We start from the raw sequence: 21,817 nt of genomic DNA, 5'->3' as shown, positions 1-21,817 counted from the left end.
AGAACTTGTCAGCGGGATCCCCAATTTTGTCCTCCCTCCGCGCAGAATCCCTCGAATTCCTCCATGGTTTCCCTTCAGATCCCCGCAGCACTTCGCAGGGGCCCCAGCTTGGCTAGCTTCCTTGCTCTGAGGAAACCCAGCAAACACCGGTCACCTTTCTAGCATTCTGGGGGAGCGACCTGGCTCGGCGAGAGAAGCGGAGAAGCCAGCTTGAGGGTCTTGGGGGAAATGTTCTTTTCCTCTCCCAGAACCGCCCCGCAGCCCCTTACAGTGGACCCCGGAGTCCGTGGCTTCCCTTTGTCTCTTGCCGTGCTCGCCCTCCTTTCCCCTACCCCCCCATTGGGAGCTCCAAACACAAGCAGGCAGTGGGTGTTTTTAAAAGAAAAAAGGCACCCCCAAAACCCCAAAACAAAAACCCCAAACCGAACGAAAACCCTAACGAAACCTACAGAAAATAAACGAATTAAAAACAACCCAGCACCCGATCCCAAGAGATCGCGGGGATCCCCTCCTCTCCGCCAGCTCCGATCATCACGGGTGGGTGACTGAGGGCGGGGCACTCTCCGAGGGGCCCAAGTTCCTCCCTCCTCGGGGAGAGGGCGCGGAAATCCACGGAAGCCTGGCTCCCGCCTCCTACCCCCCTCTAGTCTGGCCCGGGGGGCGCGCCGAGCCCCTAGACTGGGGAGGTGGGTGGGCTAGGCCGGGGGTAGGGTGGAGGAGGGGGCGGACGGCGTCGAAGCCTCCCCCGCCCGGGTGGGTGGGGGCTTCCACCACGTGGCTTCGCTTTTTTTTTTTTTTTTTTCCGCTCCATTTTTTTTTTCCCCAAGTAGATTTTATTTAGAGGCGGCGCCAGGGCGGCCGGGGAGAAACGTGACACAGGAGCTCTGCTCACTGGGGTTTCGGGCCGAAAGGGAAGCCGCCACTGCCGCTGCAGCTACCGCTATCAGCGCCTCCCTTTTAGCCGCCGGGCCCCTACTCGCACCCCCACCCCCGAAAAGAGCCAACCTCCCCCACACCCACACCCACACCCCCCACGCCTCTCTGCATCCCCTCCCCTTTCCTCTCCCTCCGGCCTCCCTCCCCGCCCTCTCCCCCGCCCCTCTCCGGCTCCGGACAACTTTAGGGGTGGGGTGGAAAGAAAGTTTAGCGCTCTTCCCCCCCCCACCTCTCGGCCTAGGATTGTCGCGGTCTCCTGCTTGGCTTGGCGATCCGGGGGACTCCCTCCAGCCCCCCAAAACCGCCACCATGAATAAACTCTACATCGGCAATTTGAACGAGAGCGTCACCCCAGCAGACTTGGAGAAAGTGTTTGCGGAGCATAAGATCTCCTATAGCGGCCAGTTCTTGGTCAAATCCGGCTACGCCTTCGTGGACTGCCCCGACGAACACTGGGCGATGAAAGCCATCGAAACTTTCTCCGGTAAGAGAGGACATCCTTGAGCTCCTTGCAGTTCTCCCCTCGCCAGGCCCACCCAAATACCTGCTGTTCTTCCCCCACTCTGCCCACCCCTCTTACTCGGCCCAGTCTCAGTCTTCTAGGTTACAGCTAGGGCCCTGATCTCAGCCTACGGCCACCTCTTTCGACGTCTCCTCTTGGGGAAAAATCGGGTCCCCCCTTTCAGTCGTAAGATTTCTCACAAAGGCAACAGTCACTTTGGAGGCGCTGGCATAGCATCTCCTTGCCCCACCCCCTACTCCGCTGCCCGACGGGACGGGCACCCCCTCATTTGAAAGAAGGGGTCCCTCCTCTTTCAGGGGTTCAGGGTATCCATTAACTGGCAATGTTTCGCCGCCAAGCCTTCCCTCGCCCTGGGTAGGAGGATTTCTCTGTTTAAACACTCCCTGCCCCCACCCCCTCCATTCCTAGGCCCTTCGAGGCAGGGAGGGGGCCCCGGGCTTCCCGCTTACCCCCCACGCCAACTCCCCTCATCCCATTTTTCATAATGAGCTAAGGCGGGTGGTCGGACTTGGGGTGAGACGGGATGGGGAGAGTGTCCCGGCCTCGGGGGAAGGGGCTTTGGCCATTTTGATTCTGAAGTGGGGCGTGTGATGGAGCTAGGAAGCAGCGCCGTAGTCGCCATGCTGCCTTTAGAGACAAGAAACTAGGGAAAGGGAAGGCGGCGAGGCTGCTGGAGGCCCTGGGCTCTTCCAGCCCTCGAAGCCTTTCCTGGGTAATTGCCTGCCCCCTCCAACAGAGCAGTGCAAAGACTCCCACCCACTGAGGCCCCTAAAGTCCTGTGCCAACAGAAAAATAAAGTTTGCTCCCCCCTCCACCTTTCTAACCAACCCCGGCTTTGCAGAGAAATGGGGGAAGGAGAGTGAATTCTCCTAGATCTATTTCTAGATCTATTTCTTTATCATCTGGAGTGAGGGGATGCGATAAATGTACCCTACTTTCGTAGTCAAGCTCTGAGTCAGGGGACTTAAAACATCTTATAGCCATGCTTTAATACTATTAAAAAACAACAATAACAACAACAAACTTAAGACACCACTATTCTCCAAATATTCCTTTTTCTTTTGCCATCTCATGGAGGAATCTACTTAATGACTCCTGCAATCGCTTTATCTCCTTGTCTTCCAACCCCTCCCCCCCCAATTTAGGCCTCCACTAATAAGATTCTGCTGTTTTCTTATTTTTTCAGGGAAAGTGGAACTGCAGGGCAAAAGACTGGAAATTGAACACTCTGTTCCCAAAAAACAAAGGTAGGGAAAATCCTATCCTTAGGGAAATCCTTCAGACTCAGGAGCCTTTTAATTAATCTGTGTGTGTATGAATTAATATGTTTGTGTATGTATATACACACATAATATAAAACGTGCTAGATGGAAGTATATCCTTTGCTTACTACTCTATTGGGATATTAGGAACAGGTGAAGAGATGTTCCCATCTTATTTGGAGGTATTTTCTGGTTTGTTTTGGAAAAAAGATAAGTTGGGAGCATGGGTGGGATGCAGGAAGTAATTTGGAAAATAAAAGGGAATCACTATGGCAAAATGAAGGAAGCCTGAGGAGTTTGCTTAGAGAATGTGGCCCATACTACAAGGAGATCTAAGGTCTCTAAGTTTGCAAGAGTTCCTGATTTCTAGGTCCTATGAACTTACAACTTACCACAGGACTTCCCCCCTCCTCCCTTTCTACTTAGACTATATTTCTACTTGGTTGTTTTGTGTGTGTGTGTGTGTTTTTGAAAGGGGGAGGGAAAGGGGAGAAGATACCCTCATGGTTTCAGAAGGAAGTTGGATGAGACCTCCATTCCTTCACCCAGAGAATGCCTTTTAAGATGGTTCTCTTATCCTGAATTAGGCTAAGGCCAGTTTACACAGGCCCTGATCTCTAGTCTCTTCCTTACACTCCCACCTCTTTGGATTTTTGAAAGACTATGCTACTGCTTTACTATCCTTTTGGAACCCCCAACCCCCATCAGTCTATTGTTGCAAGGGGACCATCTGGGGTGAGAGCTTTGTGTTCAGGCAGCGAGCAAGGGCTCTTGGAGGGCCAAGAACTGCTTGGATGAATGGAGAGGAGGGAATCGTGTGTTCTTTAACCCTCCTTCCTTTCCTCCCAGTGAAGAAGAAACAACTCCCCACAAACTCCCCCAAATCCTCTCCATGTTGGATTCAGAATCTCCCTCCACTTGAACTGTAGGTGGGAAAGAATAGGGGCAAAGTCCTTTCTGTGTGTGTGTGTGTGTGTGTGTGTGTGTGTCTCTCTCTCTCTGTCTCTCTCAAAATGGACTTCCCTTCCTCCCCACCCCCTTCTGATTCTTGATGATGGAGGGAAGTTACCCTCATTCCCCTGGCTGACTGGATTGTTTGATTAATTTGTGTCTACCATTTGCAGGATTCCTGTTGTGTGGTTCTTGGCTTTTTCTGGGTGGGAAGGTGGGGGTGAATGGCTCTGCACTTTCTGGGTTAAGAGAAGCTAAAAGGTTTAACACTGAGGCCAAAAATCTGCTGGGTGATTTCACTTCAGCTATTTAAGTAACATCGTAGCCAGGGCTGATCAATGTGGCTTGTTACATGTTTATAGAGTCTGTGATTTAATCTCTATTGGCTTCAATACTTTGCTATCGGGAAGGACAATTAGAGTTAAGTGAAAAGAGGCAATAAAATTGGAAGGTTAAAAAAATAATCTTGTATTTAAAAGTCTTTGAGATTGAGGAGGGAAAAAAACCAGAGACATAATACACATGGAGAAACCTCAAAAGATTATGGCGTATACTCCATAATTTGAGATTTAGGTTGAAGCTTGAAACATTAGGTAATTGGAATATCAAAAATGGAGATGGAATGCAACCCTGAATTTCTCCTCTTATTTTTTTCTTCCAGAGATTCAAAGGAAATAAATTAATTACATTTATATTTTTATTCCCACTGTAGGAGTATGCATTTGTTTTTCCCTAAGCCATTTGCTTTTTTCCAAGTCATTTCTAACACTCTGCTCTCTTGCTCCATCTAAAATGTGTAATTAAATATTTTGAGTTGGGGGAGATTGTGGGGTCTGATTGAAGAGGACTGGGGTAACAATTATTCCTTTCCTTCCAAAACTGATCAGATTATTTCTTTTGTATACTTTTCCCTCCCTATATAATTTCAAATTCAAATCATGAAATTTTTTTTGGGGGGGGACACAATTAATTTTTTTTCCCCCAAATCAGACTTCTTTTGAAAAGTGAGTTGGTTTTTTTTGGTTTTGTTTTTTTTTTTTTTTTGGCCACTTTGCTATTAAAAAAAATTGGTTAAGATGTACATTCTCAGTTTGTATCTGAAAAACATTTCTTCAGTTACTGGATTTTATAGTAATTCAGATTTATAGAACCAGAGTTATTTAATTAACTATAACATGTTCTAGATAACACACACGACCATGTGTATATCCAGGTATTTCCGAATTCCTTTGAAAAAGAAACTTGAAATGAGAATGAGAGAGAAACAAGAAAGACAAAAACCATTCTTATTATATTCCTTGCTGATACACTGGATTCTGAATCAGCTTCTATTTTTTATTTTTATGGCTGAATTAGAAAACCCTCCAAACTTTTTATGACTGCCCTCACTATTTACTGAGGGCAAAACCTCAAAACAACAAAGATTTGTGTCACTGCTTCAATTTTGTCTGAATAGAACTATTTCTGATGTACATTTTGGTTTTAAAATTTGTATCCATTTGATAACTGTAATATATACCAGTTTCAAATTGGGAATTGAATGCTATATATCAAAATATATAAAAGTAATTGATTTGCATTTATTTTCTTGAGTAAAAAGAAATTTGAATTGGATGAATTTAAATGTTTATTTTTCTATGTTTTGGTTCTCCTCAGCTTCTTTTTTTCATATTTAAGGTTAGAAGCCTATTTACCAAATAGATTTGATTGTGTGTTATGGTGGTCACTGTCAAAGAGAAGAATAGGGAAAAATACTTGAGAAAAATTAAGCTTTTCAAGGAATTGAAGGAAGAATTTTAATTTGAAAGGGCTTGAAAAATTAAAATTTTAAATTTAGAATATTTAAATTCTTTGGAAAGTTGCTATTTATTTGAAAAAAATGTCTGGCTTTTTAAAGAGAACTGAACAATCGTTATCTTTAAAAGAATGTCTTCTGGAGGAATGTGACTTTTAAAAAGGTTATCTACTGATAAACTAAATGTATTGTGGGGAAAATGTTAAAAAAAATGTCATATTTTGTGGGTGTGTGCAACTTAGAATATTGAGGAGTTATTTACTCAGGTTAATTGTTGGTTATTTTCAAAGTAAAACTAAAATTAGCTGAGCTACTGATTTTTTGAGAATCCAGGCTGTTTAAATTTTTTTTTGTCATTCATCGTAAGTGTGAGTGTTTAAAAAAGAAATTAATTTTAACTTGAGAAAATATTTTACAATTGGATCTTAGATTGGTTAGACTTTTTTTTTTTTCCCTCTTAAAAGCCTCACTTAATGTCTTATGCTTGACCAAAGTATTTTTGTGTTGGAAGTGTTGAGAATGATGTGTGTGTGTGTGTGTGAAGTTTATTTTTGAAAAGATTTGTGGAAGGATCTAGAAGAAATAATTAGGTTAGGGAAAGGTTTGAAAACAAGCTCAGGAATGTTCACCTTTTAAAATGGGTCTGTCTTTAATGAAAAAGACTTGTAGTTAGGGGTGAAAATGAATGAATGAAAAACAACAAAAACTAGCCAGAGGGATGAAAAAGACCAAAAAAAAAAAAAAAAAAAAAAAAAAAGATTGAGGGAGGAGCTTTTAAGGCAAATTTTACCCTAGTGATTACTTTTGAGAATTAGTATCCTAACGGGGGAGAATTAACAATTTCACTTGATGAAGATAAAAGTTTCATATGCATTAAAGTGCTTTTAAAAAGTCTAACAAGACATTTTTAGTTAAAAAAATAAAATCAGATTTCATTATACTTGGGGCAGAGGCAGGTGGTATGATGAGTTGAATCTCAGACAATTATAATTGTTTTCTCCCATGTTTGGAAATATAGCTGGAAAATCAGATTTCATTTTTCCCCTTATTTTAATTTCCACTTAGAAATTTGCAGTTAAAAAAAAAAAGAAAAAAATTGCTATTTTGAATTAATCAACTTGGCCTCTTAAATCTTTACCTGTAATAAATAGATTACAATCCTGTTTTTCATTATTAGCTTTTTCTAGGGTATAATATTATTATTATTATTTAGGACTACTCATGGAAAGAATTTAAGGATTGCTAGCTTTTTTTCACAGTTATTTTCTTTACAAAGTAGAAAAAATGAAATGTTACTCTGTTAGTTTTTTTGGAAGGGGAACTTTGGTCAAAGAGGATAAATTGTAATTCTTATCTTCTGATACATTTAAAGAGCTATTAATTATCCTCAACCTAAAGTTTTAAAGGCATTGTATCTTGTAGAACAAGATTTCTTAGAATGGGTGTTTTAAAGTTAAAGTGTAGGTAATGTCTTAAATTTTTAAATGCTTACTCTTTCAAATTTCCCCCAGCATGTACTAATAGAATTTATTTAGGATTGTCTGGGGGAGGTATTAAGTCACTTTCCACTGTTTTTAATATGAGCCAACCAGTTAAAAAGAGTAGTATTTGGAAGAAATTTCAACATTGATTGATATCGCCTCTATTAAAAAAAAATCTCTCAGGTTGGTGGATTAAAAATGAGAACTTTTTTTGGAAAAATTTTGGTGGAGAAGCATTTTACCACTTTTTTGGTGGGGAGGGAAGGGAAGTGATTGCATGTATGTGTGTCTGTTGGCCTTCCAATTGTTTGGTTTTTCTCTTCTTAAAAAGTTTGAAAATCTGGCTAATGTCTTTCAGAAAGTGTGACTAAAATTTTTGGGGATTGGGAGAGAACAGAAAAGGGAAAAAAAAAAAAAGCAGCAGGGGAGACTGTTGAAAAATCAGACAAGTCAGTCCAGTGCTGGAAATTCCAGACGAGGGGGAAAAAAAACTCAGAGATGGGGGTGGGGTCAATTTCCCGCTCCCCTCTTCTCTTGGAGGAGTGGCAGAATGTTCCTAGCCTCTGGTAAAGGAGAAGGGGCAAAGAGACACCTCAGGCTTAGAATAGTTAGAGATAAGAGTCTGAGAAGAAAAGTTTATTTCTATCTTTCAGGGTCTTTTCTTTCTTTTCCTAGTCGACCGTGGTGGCTGAGAGAGCTTCCTGGAGAGCTAGCTAACTGCTTGCCCTGCAGGAACTAACCCTTCCCCTTTCCACATTCTCTTCCCTCCCCCTACTCACCTCCCCCAAGCCTCAGGTCTTGAAATCTTTCTGGTTCTGTGTTCTCTCTAGTCATTGGTTACTAAGTTTCTATAAGCCCCTAATTAGCAAAATTCTCACTCCTGAGAGAATAACATAGGAATATATGCTGGGGTGCTAAGGGAAGGTAATGTCTTTGCTGCTCGAAACCAAATCCATTCTTTTTTCATTCATGTTACTTTAATATGTGGAGTGGAGATCTTGATATTGGTTTCTTATTGAGCTATCATAGAACCTCTTTAACCCTTGTGTTCCACAAAATTACTACAAAGTGCCTTTTTTTGGGATAGTGGCCATGTATAAGGTTAGCAAAGGAGAAGGAAAAATGGAAGGAAAAAAGGAGAGGGAAGAAGGAAAGGAAGAGGAAGAGTTTAAAGTGAAGGAGAGAAAATGGGATATAGGAAGAGAGAGAAGAGGAAATGGAATGGGGAAAGGATAGAATGAAATTCATATTTCATTATTACTGGAAGTATTCTCTTCTATGTAGATTGAAACCTTTCTAGAATTTTTCAACTTGTGCTCTTCTTGTCCATCTCTTCCCATAAATCTTTTAGAAAGGAATTGTATCACATGCTAGAGGCCTTATTCTGATTTTCTAAATCTCTCTGTCTCTCATCTTCTTATATGAGGAACCCACTTTCTTTTCTGATCCTATGTGTCCTCTTGAGGCAGAATGGCACTATGGGTTTTGACCTTGGAATTCAGAAGACACAGATTCAAGCCTTGCCCTTATCCATACTAGCTTTGTGATTATGAAAAAGTCATTAAATCTTTCAGTGCTCTAAGTCTAGACAGTCATCTTAAAGATTTTAGATTATAGAAGTATTTGTCAGAAATAGTGAAAGGACTTTCTGTACCAAGAGTTCCTATATGAATGAAATCAGAAGTTGAGGCCAGAAAAAAAAAATCCTCTTATGTTTCCAGAATGACTCATCACGGCAAGGATTGAATTGGAAGGGTTTTGAGGAAAGATCCAATGTTAGGCTGCTTTCTGATCATTTGTGGGAAAGGGGCAGCTAGTAAACTTTGAAGAAGAAAACAAGAAAATTATTTAGGGACCAGATTTTTCCAGCTCATCTTATCACACTACCATTGGAACACATTAATATGACCTACATATGGAACCATTAATAGTTAACAGGGTCAGTTTATGAATGGTCTTGAAGCCCTCTGCAAACAGAGAGGCCCTGCCCTTTATGTCCCAAAGGACTTTAAGCAAACAAAAATAAGTGAGCTCTAGGTTTTGCCTGCACACCATATTTTGGATGCAAAAGGTAGATCTGAGGAGGTGTTAGTTAGAATTAGTCACTTATGTCCTAGAGCCAGAGGCAGATCTTTGACCTTTCAGGGATTCTGCCTATATCATGGATTTTTTTGTATGGTAGCCAAGGGATCCTTTGTGGTCTCCAGCTCAGCTTCCTTCCCTTACTTTTCTTCCTTTAAGATCTAAAGAAATGTTTGGCATTTGTTAATTTTTAAAAAAGAAACATATAACAAACATGAGGCATCTCAAGTTCCTGTTATTCTAGATAGAGAGGGGATTGATTTAGTTAATCTCTTTTATTGATAATAAATTAGAAAAAAGGGTCAGATCCTATTTTAACAAGAACCACCCCAAGGATAAATTAGTATACAAAAAAGGTTTCCAAGTTTCAGCTCACTGGTCTCTTAGTTTAAACAAAGTTCGGTGGACACCATTTTGGAACAATGGAAACATTTTCATTAATCCCTTGGAGTTTCATTCATTTATTGGACAAGAGTTACATTAAACACCTATGATGTGCAAGGCACCGTTAGACACTTCTCTGGGCTAGCAGTGTAATAGGAAGATCCCTGGCCTGGGATTGAATCCTGGTTTTGATGTTTTTTAACTGTTGTGTGACCATGAGGAAATCATTTACCTGCTCTGAACCTATGGTTTCCTCTGACCCCAAAGAAACTATCTGTACTTCACAGGGTTGACATTATGTACATATTAACAATTGATGCTATAAAATGCTAGGAAAGGTTTTAAAAAATATATCAGAGGGCATTTTGGCTATCTTAAAGGGACAGGAGAAAGGAATAAAATATTCTAGTTCAATATAACAAGACAATATAACAAGTTCCCTGATGACTTAGTAACCCCATAGATTTATGAACTTCACCAAAGCCAAGTTACTGAAGGTACAAAGATCCTTTAGGAATATTTCTAATGTTACATGTCATTTTTATATCTTCTGACATTTCCTCTTTGAAATGAAAAAAATCCTCATTTTTTTTAAATGAGACCCCTTTTTAATTTTGCCCTGATAGCAGAATCATTATTGCCAAAGATGTTGCCTATTAGGATTTCAGTTGAGATGGTATTAACAAGGTTGGGTTTTTTCTTCATCTAAAACCTCTGGAAATTTTTGCAACTTAGTAGTAAATTATAAATGTATGTCAGGACTTCACAAAAATAAAATTGAAACAATTCTATTAAAGTGGGATTAGTAGAAAGTGAAATCTTTAAAGAGGAAGGAATTCTTGTTCTTGTCTTGGAATTCTTAGGACCTAGCAGAGTATCCTCCTGAAAAGTGGATACTTAATGCTTACTGAATAAATAAATGTTGCAGTAAAAGAATAGATTATTAGGCAAAGACCAATTCATCTATCTAGCAGTGTCAAAATATAGCTGAGTCAGCTCCAAATCTGGGTGTCCCCTCAGTTTTTATGTTAGTGTCATATTTATCTTTGTAGTCTTAGCACTTATCAGTACTAAATTTGTTGAATTGATTGTCTTTAAATTAAGTAGTCAGGTCACTGACAGAAATTTTGACTAGCTCAAGTGTATTCAAAATCTTTTGGTGCCAAGGACCTGTTAAAATCCTTTAAAAGTCCATGTTTTGGGTGTTGAGAATGATTCCTTGAGATAGCAGTATGGAGGGAGAGAAAATCTTAATGTCTGGAAAAAGTCTTAAGATCTTAAAGTCTGAAAAGTGTGGCTTGGGAAAATTCTCAATAGGAAGAGAAAAATTGAGATGGGAGATGAATGTATCTCCTTGAATTTTTCCCAATCTTATCAATTTTTGGAAGATTTCTGACCTGACCTTTTCTCTATATTCCACTTCTTTGGAAAGGAAATTTAAATAGAAATTGACATGTCAGGTTGTTTTACTCAAAATTTGAGTGAAACTTTTGGATGTTTTATAAAACTCTTGGGTCTGAATGAGTTTTGTTTTGTTTTGTTTTTAAAGGAAATGTTGATAATATGTAAACTCATGACAGGTTATCATTTTAAAAGTCCTAAACTTTTAGGGAAGAATTTAGATCAGAGTTAAGAAGCCCAAGTGATAACCAACTAACACTCTGCTTTTCATTCTTAGAAGTTCTTTTTTGTGTGGGGTTTTGTCTGTAAGGTCTTTGAGGACAAGGGATATTTTGTTTTCTACTCTGTTCTTCAGGACTCAGCTTAGAGTCCTAATGTTTTTTGCACAGAATTTTGAGTGGGGAGCTTTGGGTATGTCACTTGAAATGATTTGAATGATCCAAAGGGGAATAATCCCAGATGAAAATACAAAACCAACTCTCTTTTTTTAGTGCTACTTTTCAACTTTCATTCAAGTTATGTATGTTGATGTTTCCTGATGGAGGGGAGGTGACCCAGGTTGCTGGAAGATTTAGCTTGTAGAACACAAGCCTTGGTGGGTCTTATCAGTAGTAAAGACTTCCAGTACTGGCAGGTGACAGATTGCAAATCTTTCATTGGGATAGCCAGCATCAGCCTAGCTTAGTGTGGAGAGGCTCATTACCAGACAGCTGGCTGCTACATTATGAATTTTTTTTCCTTCAGTCTGAGCTATTCAGGCACTGAAGGCTGTGAGCAGCATCCGAAAACACTGGTCCTTGAAGTTCTCAGCCAGTTTCTGGAGGGATGACTTCCTCTGAGATGTCTGTGTCTTGCCTTAACCATTTCTTTGGGCATTATGCTTTAATTTTAGCCTTCCCTCTCTTCCACACAGTCCTGTTCACATTTGCCAGTGATCTAAACTGGCATAATAAATATAGAGTGAATCCATGTTAGAAGTAGATTTGAATGAGAGAGAGAGAGAGAGAGAGAGAGAGAGAGAGAGAGAGAGAGAGAGAGAGAGTAAGAGTGTGTGTGTGTGTGTATGTGTGTGTATCTATATGTATGTGTGTGTGTTGGGTGGTTGGAAAGGGGTGTTGATAAATGATTTCTTTTTTGTTGATACATTTGGTATCTTAACAGGGTAAGTATGTAATCTAATTTACTCCAACAAGCATTTTTTAAAGCCTCCTATTATATAGGAAGAGATTCTGGGCTAGGACTATAGAAACCAAAAAACCCAAAGCAGTTTATTCTCATGGAATATTTTAGGGAGGGAAGAGGGAGAGAAACAACTCATACACACTCAAAACAAAAACACTCATACACAAAGTAATTTTTGCATGGTAAGGTAGGAATAGGAGACAGGATGTACATGATGTAGATCTGCACATATTGACTTCTTCCTCCATTATGAAAAGCTAGGCAATTATGTTTTTAGAGAACTTTGGAAGAAATTGCCATTTTCTATTTAGAGCTATGCTTTAATGGGTCTGGCAAATGTCAAACAGGTCCCTAAATTTGTCTTGCATACACCTTCTCATATAGAAAAGTTGGGTATGCATGTGGGGGAGAGCAAAAACAAAGACACACACACACATACACACAGACAGACAGACAGAAGGAGAGATTGAGAACACAGAGAGAGGATGGAGATAGAGAGAGACAGAGAGAGAAAGAAGGAAAGTGAGAGAGAGGGAGGAGGGAGGAAGAGAGGGAGAGAGAAGGAAAGAGGAAGAGAGAGAGGGAGGGAAAATGAGAGAGAGGAAGGGAGAGAGAGGGGGAGGGAAAGTGAAAGAGAGGAAGAGAGGGAGGGAAAGTGAGAGAGAAGGAAAGTGAAAGAGAGGAAGAGAGAGGGAGGGAAAGTGTGTGTGTGAGAGAGAGGGTGTATGTGTGAGAATGTGTGTGTGTGAGAGAGAGAGAGAGAGAATGAATTTGTTATGTCCTCACAGAGAGTAGTCATAATCCTTCAGGAAATTGGCTGTTTATTTTGTTATTTTAGTGGCGGAGAAGCTATGCCAGGCACTAGTTGAAATTTCACACTTTAGGGTTATTGTACTTTAGCCAGAAAAAGGTATATAAGCAGAGTAGGCTTTGCTTGGCATATATGGTGGGGGAATCACCCTAAATTAAACACATGTGATCTGAAGGAGGGTGGGTCTTGAGCAGCAGGTGTTTGAGGAATCTTGGATTGGATAATAAAGGATGAGAGGCTGTTGATTGTGGGAAAAGAGGGTCATGGAAGTTGTCCTTTACCACATTAGGGATAGGCCTTCCTACAATTATGGATAACTAATCTAAGCAAATTTTTTGCTATCAAGAAGTCAGCAAGCAAAATGAGGCAACATGAATTCAAAAGTTGGTGTTTTTAGCATGTTGTTCATTCATAATGGCTTTAAAAAAATGTTTTGTTGAGCTTTATCCTTTCTCCAATATCGCCTCCTTAAAGGCTTAGACACTATATTGTAAACCATCTAGTCATTCTCCTTATAAAAGAAGAGTCTCAATATACTTTCTATGTTTTCTACAACTTCCTGATCTTTCCTCCTGATCTTTTAGGGGGCATTCTAGGAAGAGAACAGCTTACTTCAAGAAGAAGGGACTTTCAAATCTTGATATTGTTTTTTGGCCATGTAATAAGCCTGTGATTTTAATCAGTTACTATAAATCATTTTTACCGTTTTATAGAGTGATATCTATTTTGGGGTTCTGGAGTCTTAGTAGCATTTGGGCTCACTTGAGACCTGTCACCTTTCTATTAGGATCTTCCAATTGGAAGGAAGAAGGGGAGATAAGAACCTGGATATTGTTGGTAGGGATGGGGGAAGAAGTCACTCAGAATGGAAGCATTTTTACTGGTTCTTCTTTGGGGCACAAAGGAAAGCTCTAAGTGGATTATTTAACCATCTGCTGGTGTTTCAGCTTCTCTTTGAGAGAAGTCTATTTGTACTAGAGACTCATAGTTCATTAGGTGGTAAGATTTGACAGTGGAGCCGGAAGTAAATCTTGTTACCTTATTTTTGAGATAGATCCCTTTTGGGAATAACCTGTTATTTATTTGAGCTGATCTCCACCTTCACTCTTCACCTACTCTTCTGTGAAGTCTTGTGACTTAGAAATACTTGTCTTTTCTTAGTATAATATAGCAATTTGCTATTCATTAGGAAGGTTGGGAAATCCAGACTTGTGGTAGTTATGGTATCATTAGTCTTCTTGCTCCATTGAGTGCACAATCATCTGCAAACAAAAAATCACGCACCAACACTCTCTCCACTTTAGTTTTGACTTGTAGTCTTTTTTTTTTTTCCTGAAGCAATTGGGGTTAAGTGACTTGCCCAGGGTCACACAGCTAGGAAGTGTCAAGTGTCTGAGACCAGATTTGAACTCAAGTCCTCCTGACTACAGGGCTAGTGTTCTATCCACTAAGTCATCTTGCTGCCCAATTTGTAGTCTTTTTAAATTGAATACTTTACTTTCCCTCAGTGTGATAGCTGACCTTAATTCCACGTTTGTCCTCATTGAAGGCATTTGACAACATGGCAGAAAACATTATGCTAAAAAACATGGGAGCAAGTACAGCAAAGCAGAATTGAATTAGCTCAGAAAAAAATTCAAGATGTGCAAAGTTAGAGAGTCCATCCCAAATATTCATAGGGACTATGTTGTATCTGAACTGTGGCAGAGAATTCCGAGCTATTATTGGTCTGATCAGCCACATCTGGACACACTGTAATTCAACTGTAACATAGTGAGACAACCACCATTAACAAAACTGAGGTTAAAACAAGTCAAATGACTTGCTCTAGGACATACAACTAGCAGGTATCTGAAAGGGGACTTGCCCCAGGACAATTTGCTCTTGGAGAATCTCCCTGAGTTTGAGCCTGAGATGTATCCATTGTGATACCCAGCTGTAATAGTAAATAATAGAGATGGAAGTCCCCCTGGGTCTTCTTCCAATCTAATCCCTTTTCTACTATGCCTAAAGTAGGGGAGTGCAACTATTGAGTTCTCTTCTCCAAGTTGTGCCCCTGGGAAATTGAGGGGAGAAGATAAGAAACATAGCAAGCATGGAAGGGTTCAAGGCTTGGAGCAAGGGGTTCAGAGCTTTGCTATAGATATTTGCTATAGATATATGATATAGATATATTTGCTATATAGATATAGATATCTATAGATATAGATATTTGCTATAGATATATAGATAAATAGATATAGATATAGATATTTGATATATATTTGCTATAGATACAGTACATTTAACCTGAACTCAAAGCATAGGTTGCCATTTCTTTTATCCCTGAACATTACAGATGGCAATATCAAGTCTCCTCATTTTATAGATAGGGATCAGGGTGCAGATCCCCAGGGACATTATTTTATACCCCTTTCCCAATGTATGTAGCAAACAGATATCATCAGGAGATAGAAGGTAGGGCTGTGACATTCTGCAATGGTAGCAGGAGACAGGAAAAACTCTAATCCAAAATGAATGCATGAGATCTTGTGAGGTTTTGTGAGTGCCACAAATTTTGCCCATCCCCTTCACCATTTCTTTTCTCCAGAAGATTGGTGAAATGTTATTTTTATCTTGTCTTCGAAGTATTATGGATAAAGACATCCTGATAAAGAATGCTAAATGGGAGTTTTCCTCAACTTGCTTCTCATTCAGAACCATGGTCTCAAGGACTACAATTCCCAAAGATCATTTCTTAGACTTTAGATCTCAGGTCATTTTTCCTGGGTTTCCCAGGAAGGCCCACAGTGTTTCCCATCCTGACAGATCTTTGATCATTTATACCCCTCTGCCTTGTCTTCTAATCAGTGCTGTATGTATTATGTATCATTATGTATGTTTTTTGTCTGAGCTGCTACTTGAGGGCTGTCCATAATTCTCTGTTTATGTGATAGAGAAGGAAGCAGATTGGGACCTCTGTCTCTTTCTGCTCCCTCTGTACTGTCCACTAGCAGGTAGCCAGCTGTGGCATTCTTTACTTCTTCCACAAATCAATACCCGTGATGATTTCTCAGGATTCTATTCTCAGGAATTTGACTTCTTTATGTGATTTTTACTCTTTGGTCTTAACTCTTTCCCTCCTCCCCAAACCACACATCTCCTGTCTGAAATAGTCATGGTGTTTGCTTTACTCGTAGTCCTGTTTGATCACATAATCTATCTTTTTTCCTCCTGCCACCGTCTCAGTCCAGGCACTCCTGTCAGCATTTCCAATTGCCTGAACTATTGTAATAGCTTCCTAACCTAAAAGTTTTTTTTTTGTTTTGTTTTTTTGCTTCTACTTATTCTGTATTCTGTTGTATATTATATACTATGCTTCTGAGATAATATTTTCTGATTTGGCTATGATTCATGTTCACAAACCCTTTGGTGGCTCCCATTATTCAAGGAATAAAGGTCAAATTTCTTTTGACATTCAAAACTAATCTGGCTCTAATATACCTTTCCTGCCTTAATTCTGCTCCATTCAATCTTTGCTCTAGCCAGACTAGATTGCCCTCTATTCCTCAAACATGCCTTCTGTTCTCGACCTTCCATGCTACAGATACTACACTCTTCCCTTGATGAATTCCTTCCACTCCTTAAAATCCAATTCTTGCCATCTTGAAGAATCACCTGATCCTTCCTGTTGGTAGCAATCTTCTCTCTCAGACAGATTCTTGAGTTGGAAAGAACCCAAAGACCATTTAGTTCAGCCTATAGATGGACAGCAATATTTTTATGGTATCCCTGGCAAATAAGTAACCTCCACTTGTACACATCCTGTGAGGGGGCTTTTTTCAAGAGAAACCATTCCACTTTAGGACATCACTAATTGTTAGGATTTTATTTTATTTTTTTACATTGAGCCTAAAGCTTCTCTGGTTTCTATCCATTGTTTTTAGTCCTACCCTCTGGCCTAAAGGGGAAAACATGCCATAACTTCTATCTGGCAGCCTTTCATTTAAAATTCTTTAAGACATTCCTTCAGACTTCTATCTTCTAGGTTAATTATCCCCCTTTCCTTCCAAACTTATTGATCATCTTTGTCTGAACGGGCTTGTCAATATATTTTGTACCTCTCTAATATGCTCAATATAGCATATTGTGACATGGTATTGTGTGGTAAGAGTTTTTGTGTATTTTATTCCCATTGGATTTAGATACTAAAGTGAATCTGTGTTCTCTTGGTTTTGGGCATTCCTTTAGTGATGAAGACTGCCAACTGTTTCTTTCTGAGCATTCTGTGCAACTTTTGTCCATGTCTTACTATAAAGTTATCACTCGTTACTGGGGTCCACTGAATATGCAGGGAGGCAGGGGAAAGAGGAGGAAGAAGGTTTCCTGATAGTTTTCTTGACTTTGCATAATTACCAGTGGGGCATGTGGCCTGGGAAGTCCTGCATAACTATTTTTTTCCTGTATGCATTTCTCTGACAGTGTCCTTTACTCTGCTTTTCCTAGAAGTTGTGTCATTTATAATATCTTACAGCCCACCTAGTCTCTTCATTGCACTTTGGGTTTTCTGTCATTTTTTATTTTCAAGTTTTTGGAGTGACTCAAAGCCAGACAGCAATGCCAAAGAAATACTGGTGTTAAAAAGACTAACCTTAGTTTCATTGAGATTAGAAGCATTTAACAGAATTGTTCAATTACCCAATAGCAGTCCACTGGATTGTAAACTCCAAAGAGGCAGGGACCATGATTTTCAAATTTGGCATTTAGGAAAATGTTCTTCACATTTAATAAATAATGTGACTAATAATGCTCATTGATGATAATTTGAAAAGAATTGGGTCTTAACCCACTAGCTCCCCTCATTTTGGAGGACCGTATTGAACTAATGGTCTCTAAGGTACCTTCAATTTTCTAATTAATGCTCCCTATATCCTCAGCAATTTGGTTCTCTCTTTTTTCACTACCTGTTCCTGTTGCTCTCAGACTCTTTTCAGTGGCAGAGCCTTTTGCATTAAAAACAAAACTGTGGTAGAATCTTTGCAGTAAAATCTTCTAACTTAAAAAAAGGCAACTGCTTATTAAATGGTGCCAAATAACAAAAGGCTGGTTTTTTAATGTCTCATTTTCAAATCTAATGATATTTCAAATATTTGAAGTATATTGATTGTGATTTTCATTACCACCACTAGACAGAAACATATACTTGGAGAAATTTAAACATATTTCTTAGCTAAAAAAACCAAAACAAAACAAAAAGCCAACACCCACCTTGAAATTTGTTTCTAAATGTTGTGTGTTGCATAAACACCTCATTGTAATTTTGCTTGATCCATGGAAGTGTTTTTTTGAAAATTTCCCTAGACAGCACATAGGACGCATTAAAGCTGCCAGAATCTATCTGGAATTGGGAGATTGGTGTGGTCATATTTGTTCTTTCTGTCAATGAGATAGAATATCTAAAACAGGGTGATCTTTGGATTTATTAGCATTTGTTTTCTAGTCTTTCAATTATCTGGTTTTACCCAGTGATCCAGAAAGGACAGTGATAGAAAAAACACAGTTAAAAAATGAAATTATCCCCTTTAGTACCAAACCCTCACATTGCATTGGAAATATAATGGATACTGCTTATTTTAAACAGACAGACATCAGCTAGCAATTGTTGCATGTATTTAATGATTGTAAACCAATAAGAAGCCAACTCATGGATCATGTGGTTAATTTTAACCAATCTCTGAAGGCTCTTTTTCTAGCTGAAACCATGTCATATAATATAGATGGCTTTGCTATGGTGGCGAGCTTGTCTGTCATCTTAACTTTTTTTCTCTGAGGACTCCAACTGTACCACCCATCCCATGAAAGAATTCAGTTCAACAGGTCTTTTATTGAGTGCTGTATCCTGTGTTGGGCCCCCATGGGGAGAGACAAAGAAAGACATATGGGAAGGTCTTTACAATCAAGGTGTTTGCCATCTAGGTGGTAGTCATGACAAAGACATTCAAAACACTGTACAAGGTCCAGTGTGATGAAATGATAATGGGCAGAGTTGGCATTATTGCAAACTGGACTAGCAAGGAGGGATAGGTAGGATATTGGGGGGAAGGGAGATGGGACAGGAGGAAGGACTTTCATTTGTTTGAAGTAGGGAGAAGCTTGAGCAAAGGCTGGAAGGCAATTTTTTTTTTTAAGTAGTTGGAAACAGTGTTTGTTATCTTATTGGAGCACGCAATTTAAAAAAAAATTTTTAATAGTATTTTATTTTTCCCAAGTACATGCAAAGATAATTTTCAACATTCACCTTTCCAAAATCTTATGTTCCAGATATTTTTCCCTTCCCAAAACAGCAAGCAGTCCAATAGATGTAGGTTAAACATGTGCAGTTCTAAATATTTCCATATTCGTCATGCTGCTCAAGAAAAATCTGATTAAAAGGGAAAAAATAACATGAGAAAAAAACCAAGCAAATAAACAACAACAAAAAGATGAAAATACTATGCTTTGATCTATATTCAGTTTTCTTAGTTCCCAGTCTCTGTATTTCCATCACAAATGTATTGATACCTGATGATTGAAAAGACATGCAATTTCTTTGAAAGTTGTTAAACTCCTTGAACAGGAAAAGTTTCATTTTTTGGTAATTTTCCCCCTAGCATATTATCTGGTAATAGTGATGATTTTTTGTTCCTTTTGGGAGCTAAGGACAACAATCAATCAACCAATCTAGTAATAAATGTATGTTTGATTGGGAAATAGACCAGAGGGACTTTCAGAAAATATATCTTATTAAAATTTTAATATGACTCAAAAGGACCCTGCAATTAGGAGTCCGAAGCCTTGGGTTCTAGTTCTTACTCTATTTCTAATTCCTTGTGCAATCTCAGGGAAATTGCCATTGCTTTTTTGGGTCTTACTTTCCTCATCAAAGTAGGGAATTAGATTATAAGATTTCTAAAAGCCCTTCTCTTGCTAATATTCATTGACATTTAATTATTCAGGAATATTTTCCTTAAATTTCCATTTAAAATTTTTTTCTTATTAGAAAACTGAGGTCCAGAGAGGAGTGAAACTAAACTCTTGAAGTCCTTGTCATCCTCAACATTTATCAAGAACCATATTTTCTTTTTGCATATGTTTTCTTTTTTCTTTTTCTTTTTAATCTATTTTCTATGTTTTATTGTTTTGATTGATTTTGTTAAATATTTTCCAATTAGATTTTGTGTTTTCACTTTTAATAGCTTTTTATTTTACAAAGATAGTTTTCAACATTCACTTTAAAAAATCTTGTGTTCCAACTTTCTCTCTTCCTTCCTCTACCCCTTCTCATAGAGAGCAAGCAACTCAGTATAGATTAAACATGTGCAATTCTTCTAAAAATTTCCATATTCATTACTGCATATATTTTCAAATGCTTATAAATTTATTATTTTTTCCATTGTCTCTTATGGATTATTCCCCTTCTCTCCAGTAGAACTCAATGTTGCAAAAAAATATAATTAAAGGGCAGCTGGATAGAGCGCCAGCCCTGACGTCAGGAGGACCTGAGCTCAAATCTGATCTCAGATACTCAACACTTCCTAGCTGTGTGACCCTGGACAAGTCACTTAACCTCAATTGCTTGGGGGAAGGAGGAAAGGAAGTATAGTTAAACCAAAACATTTGGTTGTATGTCTCATAACTGCATATCTGTGATTGTACCACCTCATTCTTGTAATCTTCTGAAGTCAGGATTCTTCACTGCATTGCTCAGAGCACTGGTAACTTGTAATGTTCTTTGGCTTTGTTTTATTTTATTTGTTATGTGGCTGTTTCTCCTGAATCTGTTCAATTATCTATACAAAATATCCCTGAAACTCTTATACCACTTTTAAGTAGTAAATCCAAGAGAGGTGATGTGCTCAGGGTCACACAGATCAAAATTGTCAAATCCAGAATTCTAACCTAAGTTCAGAGTTCTAGGAATTCTCTATTGAGAATGAAATGTTTAAGCCAATAAAACGTAATGCTTCACTAAGACTTTTGTGGACATCCTATACTACCTACCTCCAAATTTCTCTAGATTCTAGATAATTCTCATGGAATATATTCTACTATATTCATATGTCAGAATTATTAAGTCAATATTTGATTTTTTCCCTCCCCCAATTTTTGTTTCCAAGAAAAAATGCTGCTACAAGTATTTTTCTATGTTATACTACTTTTCCCCCTGACTTTGAGCTCCTTTGAGAGGCAATTTCTGATCTTTTTTTTTTTTTTCCTCCTGTTTTTGCGTGCCATCTCTTTTTCTTCTTCTTTTGGTGAAGCAGTTGGGATTAAATGACTTGCCCAGATCACACAGCTAAGAAGTCTTAAGAGTCTGAGGACAGATTTAAACTCAGGTCCTCCTGATACCAGAGCTGGTGCTCTATCTGCTGTGCTATCTAGCTGTCCCTATTTGTTTTTATTCTTATTGAAAACATTCATTATGTATCTACAGATGGTATGCTACGTTAAGGGAAAGATACAGAGTTTAGATAAGACTATCTGAAGTCTACAAAGGAAAAGTCCATTTAAGATGAAGAATAGGGTCAGCTAGGTGGCGCAGTGTATAGAGCACCAGCCCTGAATTCAGGAGGGCCCTAAATTCAGAAGGATTCGAGTTCAAATCTAGTCTCAGACACTTAACATTTCCTGGCTGTGTGACCCTGGGCAAGTCACTTAACCCCAGCCTCAGGGAAAAAAAAAAGATGAAGAATAATTAGTTCTGTAATCTAAGTGTATTTGAGATCTTGATATACAATTAGCTCACCATCTCAATGAATGGTAGTATTACTTAGGGTAATAGTAGCTGCTGATTTGTGTTTAATTCTTTTGAGATATGCAAAATACTATATATGTAGATATATTTGTATATTATATGTGTGTGTATATATATTCATTGTGTGTGTAAAAATCTCTTGATCCTTACACCAGCCCTCTGAAATAAAAACTGTAATTATTATCTCCACTTTACAGACAAGGAGGCTGAAGCTCTACAACTGGGTATGGAAAGTC

At 38.9% G+C, this 21,817-nt stretch overlaps 1 protein-coding gene across 1 annotated transcript in view; it reads left to right on the top strand.

Moving 5' to 3' along the window:
• The first annotated feature begins 1,087 nt into the window (after positions 1-1,087).
• Positions 1,088-21,817, top strand: part of IGF2BP1 (insulin like growth factor 2 mRNA binding protein 1) — a 65,773-nt gene continuing 45,043 nt past the window's right edge. Inside the window, exons 1-2 of the mRNA XM_074261241.1 lie at positions 1,088-1,420; positions 2,646-2,706. Of these exons, the coding sequence (XP_074117342.1) occupies positions 1,246-1,420; positions 2,646-2,706 (236 nt within the window). The 5' untranslated portion in view covers positions 1,088-1,245. The remainder of the gene's footprint in view (positions 1,421-2,645; positions 2,707-21,817) is intronic.

This window comes from Sminthopsis crassicaudata, chromosome 4 (genome assembly GCF_048593235.1).
Source record: "Sminthopsis crassicaudata isolate SCR6 chromosome 4, ASM4859323v1, whole genome shotgun sequence".
In the NCBI taxonomy this organism is placed as follows: Eukaryota; Metazoa; Chordata; class Mammalia; order Dasyuromorphia; family Dasyuridae; genus Sminthopsis; species Sminthopsis crassicaudata.
Note: the sequence above shows the minus strand (reverse complement) of the source record. Positions and strands in the feature narration are given on the sequence as shown.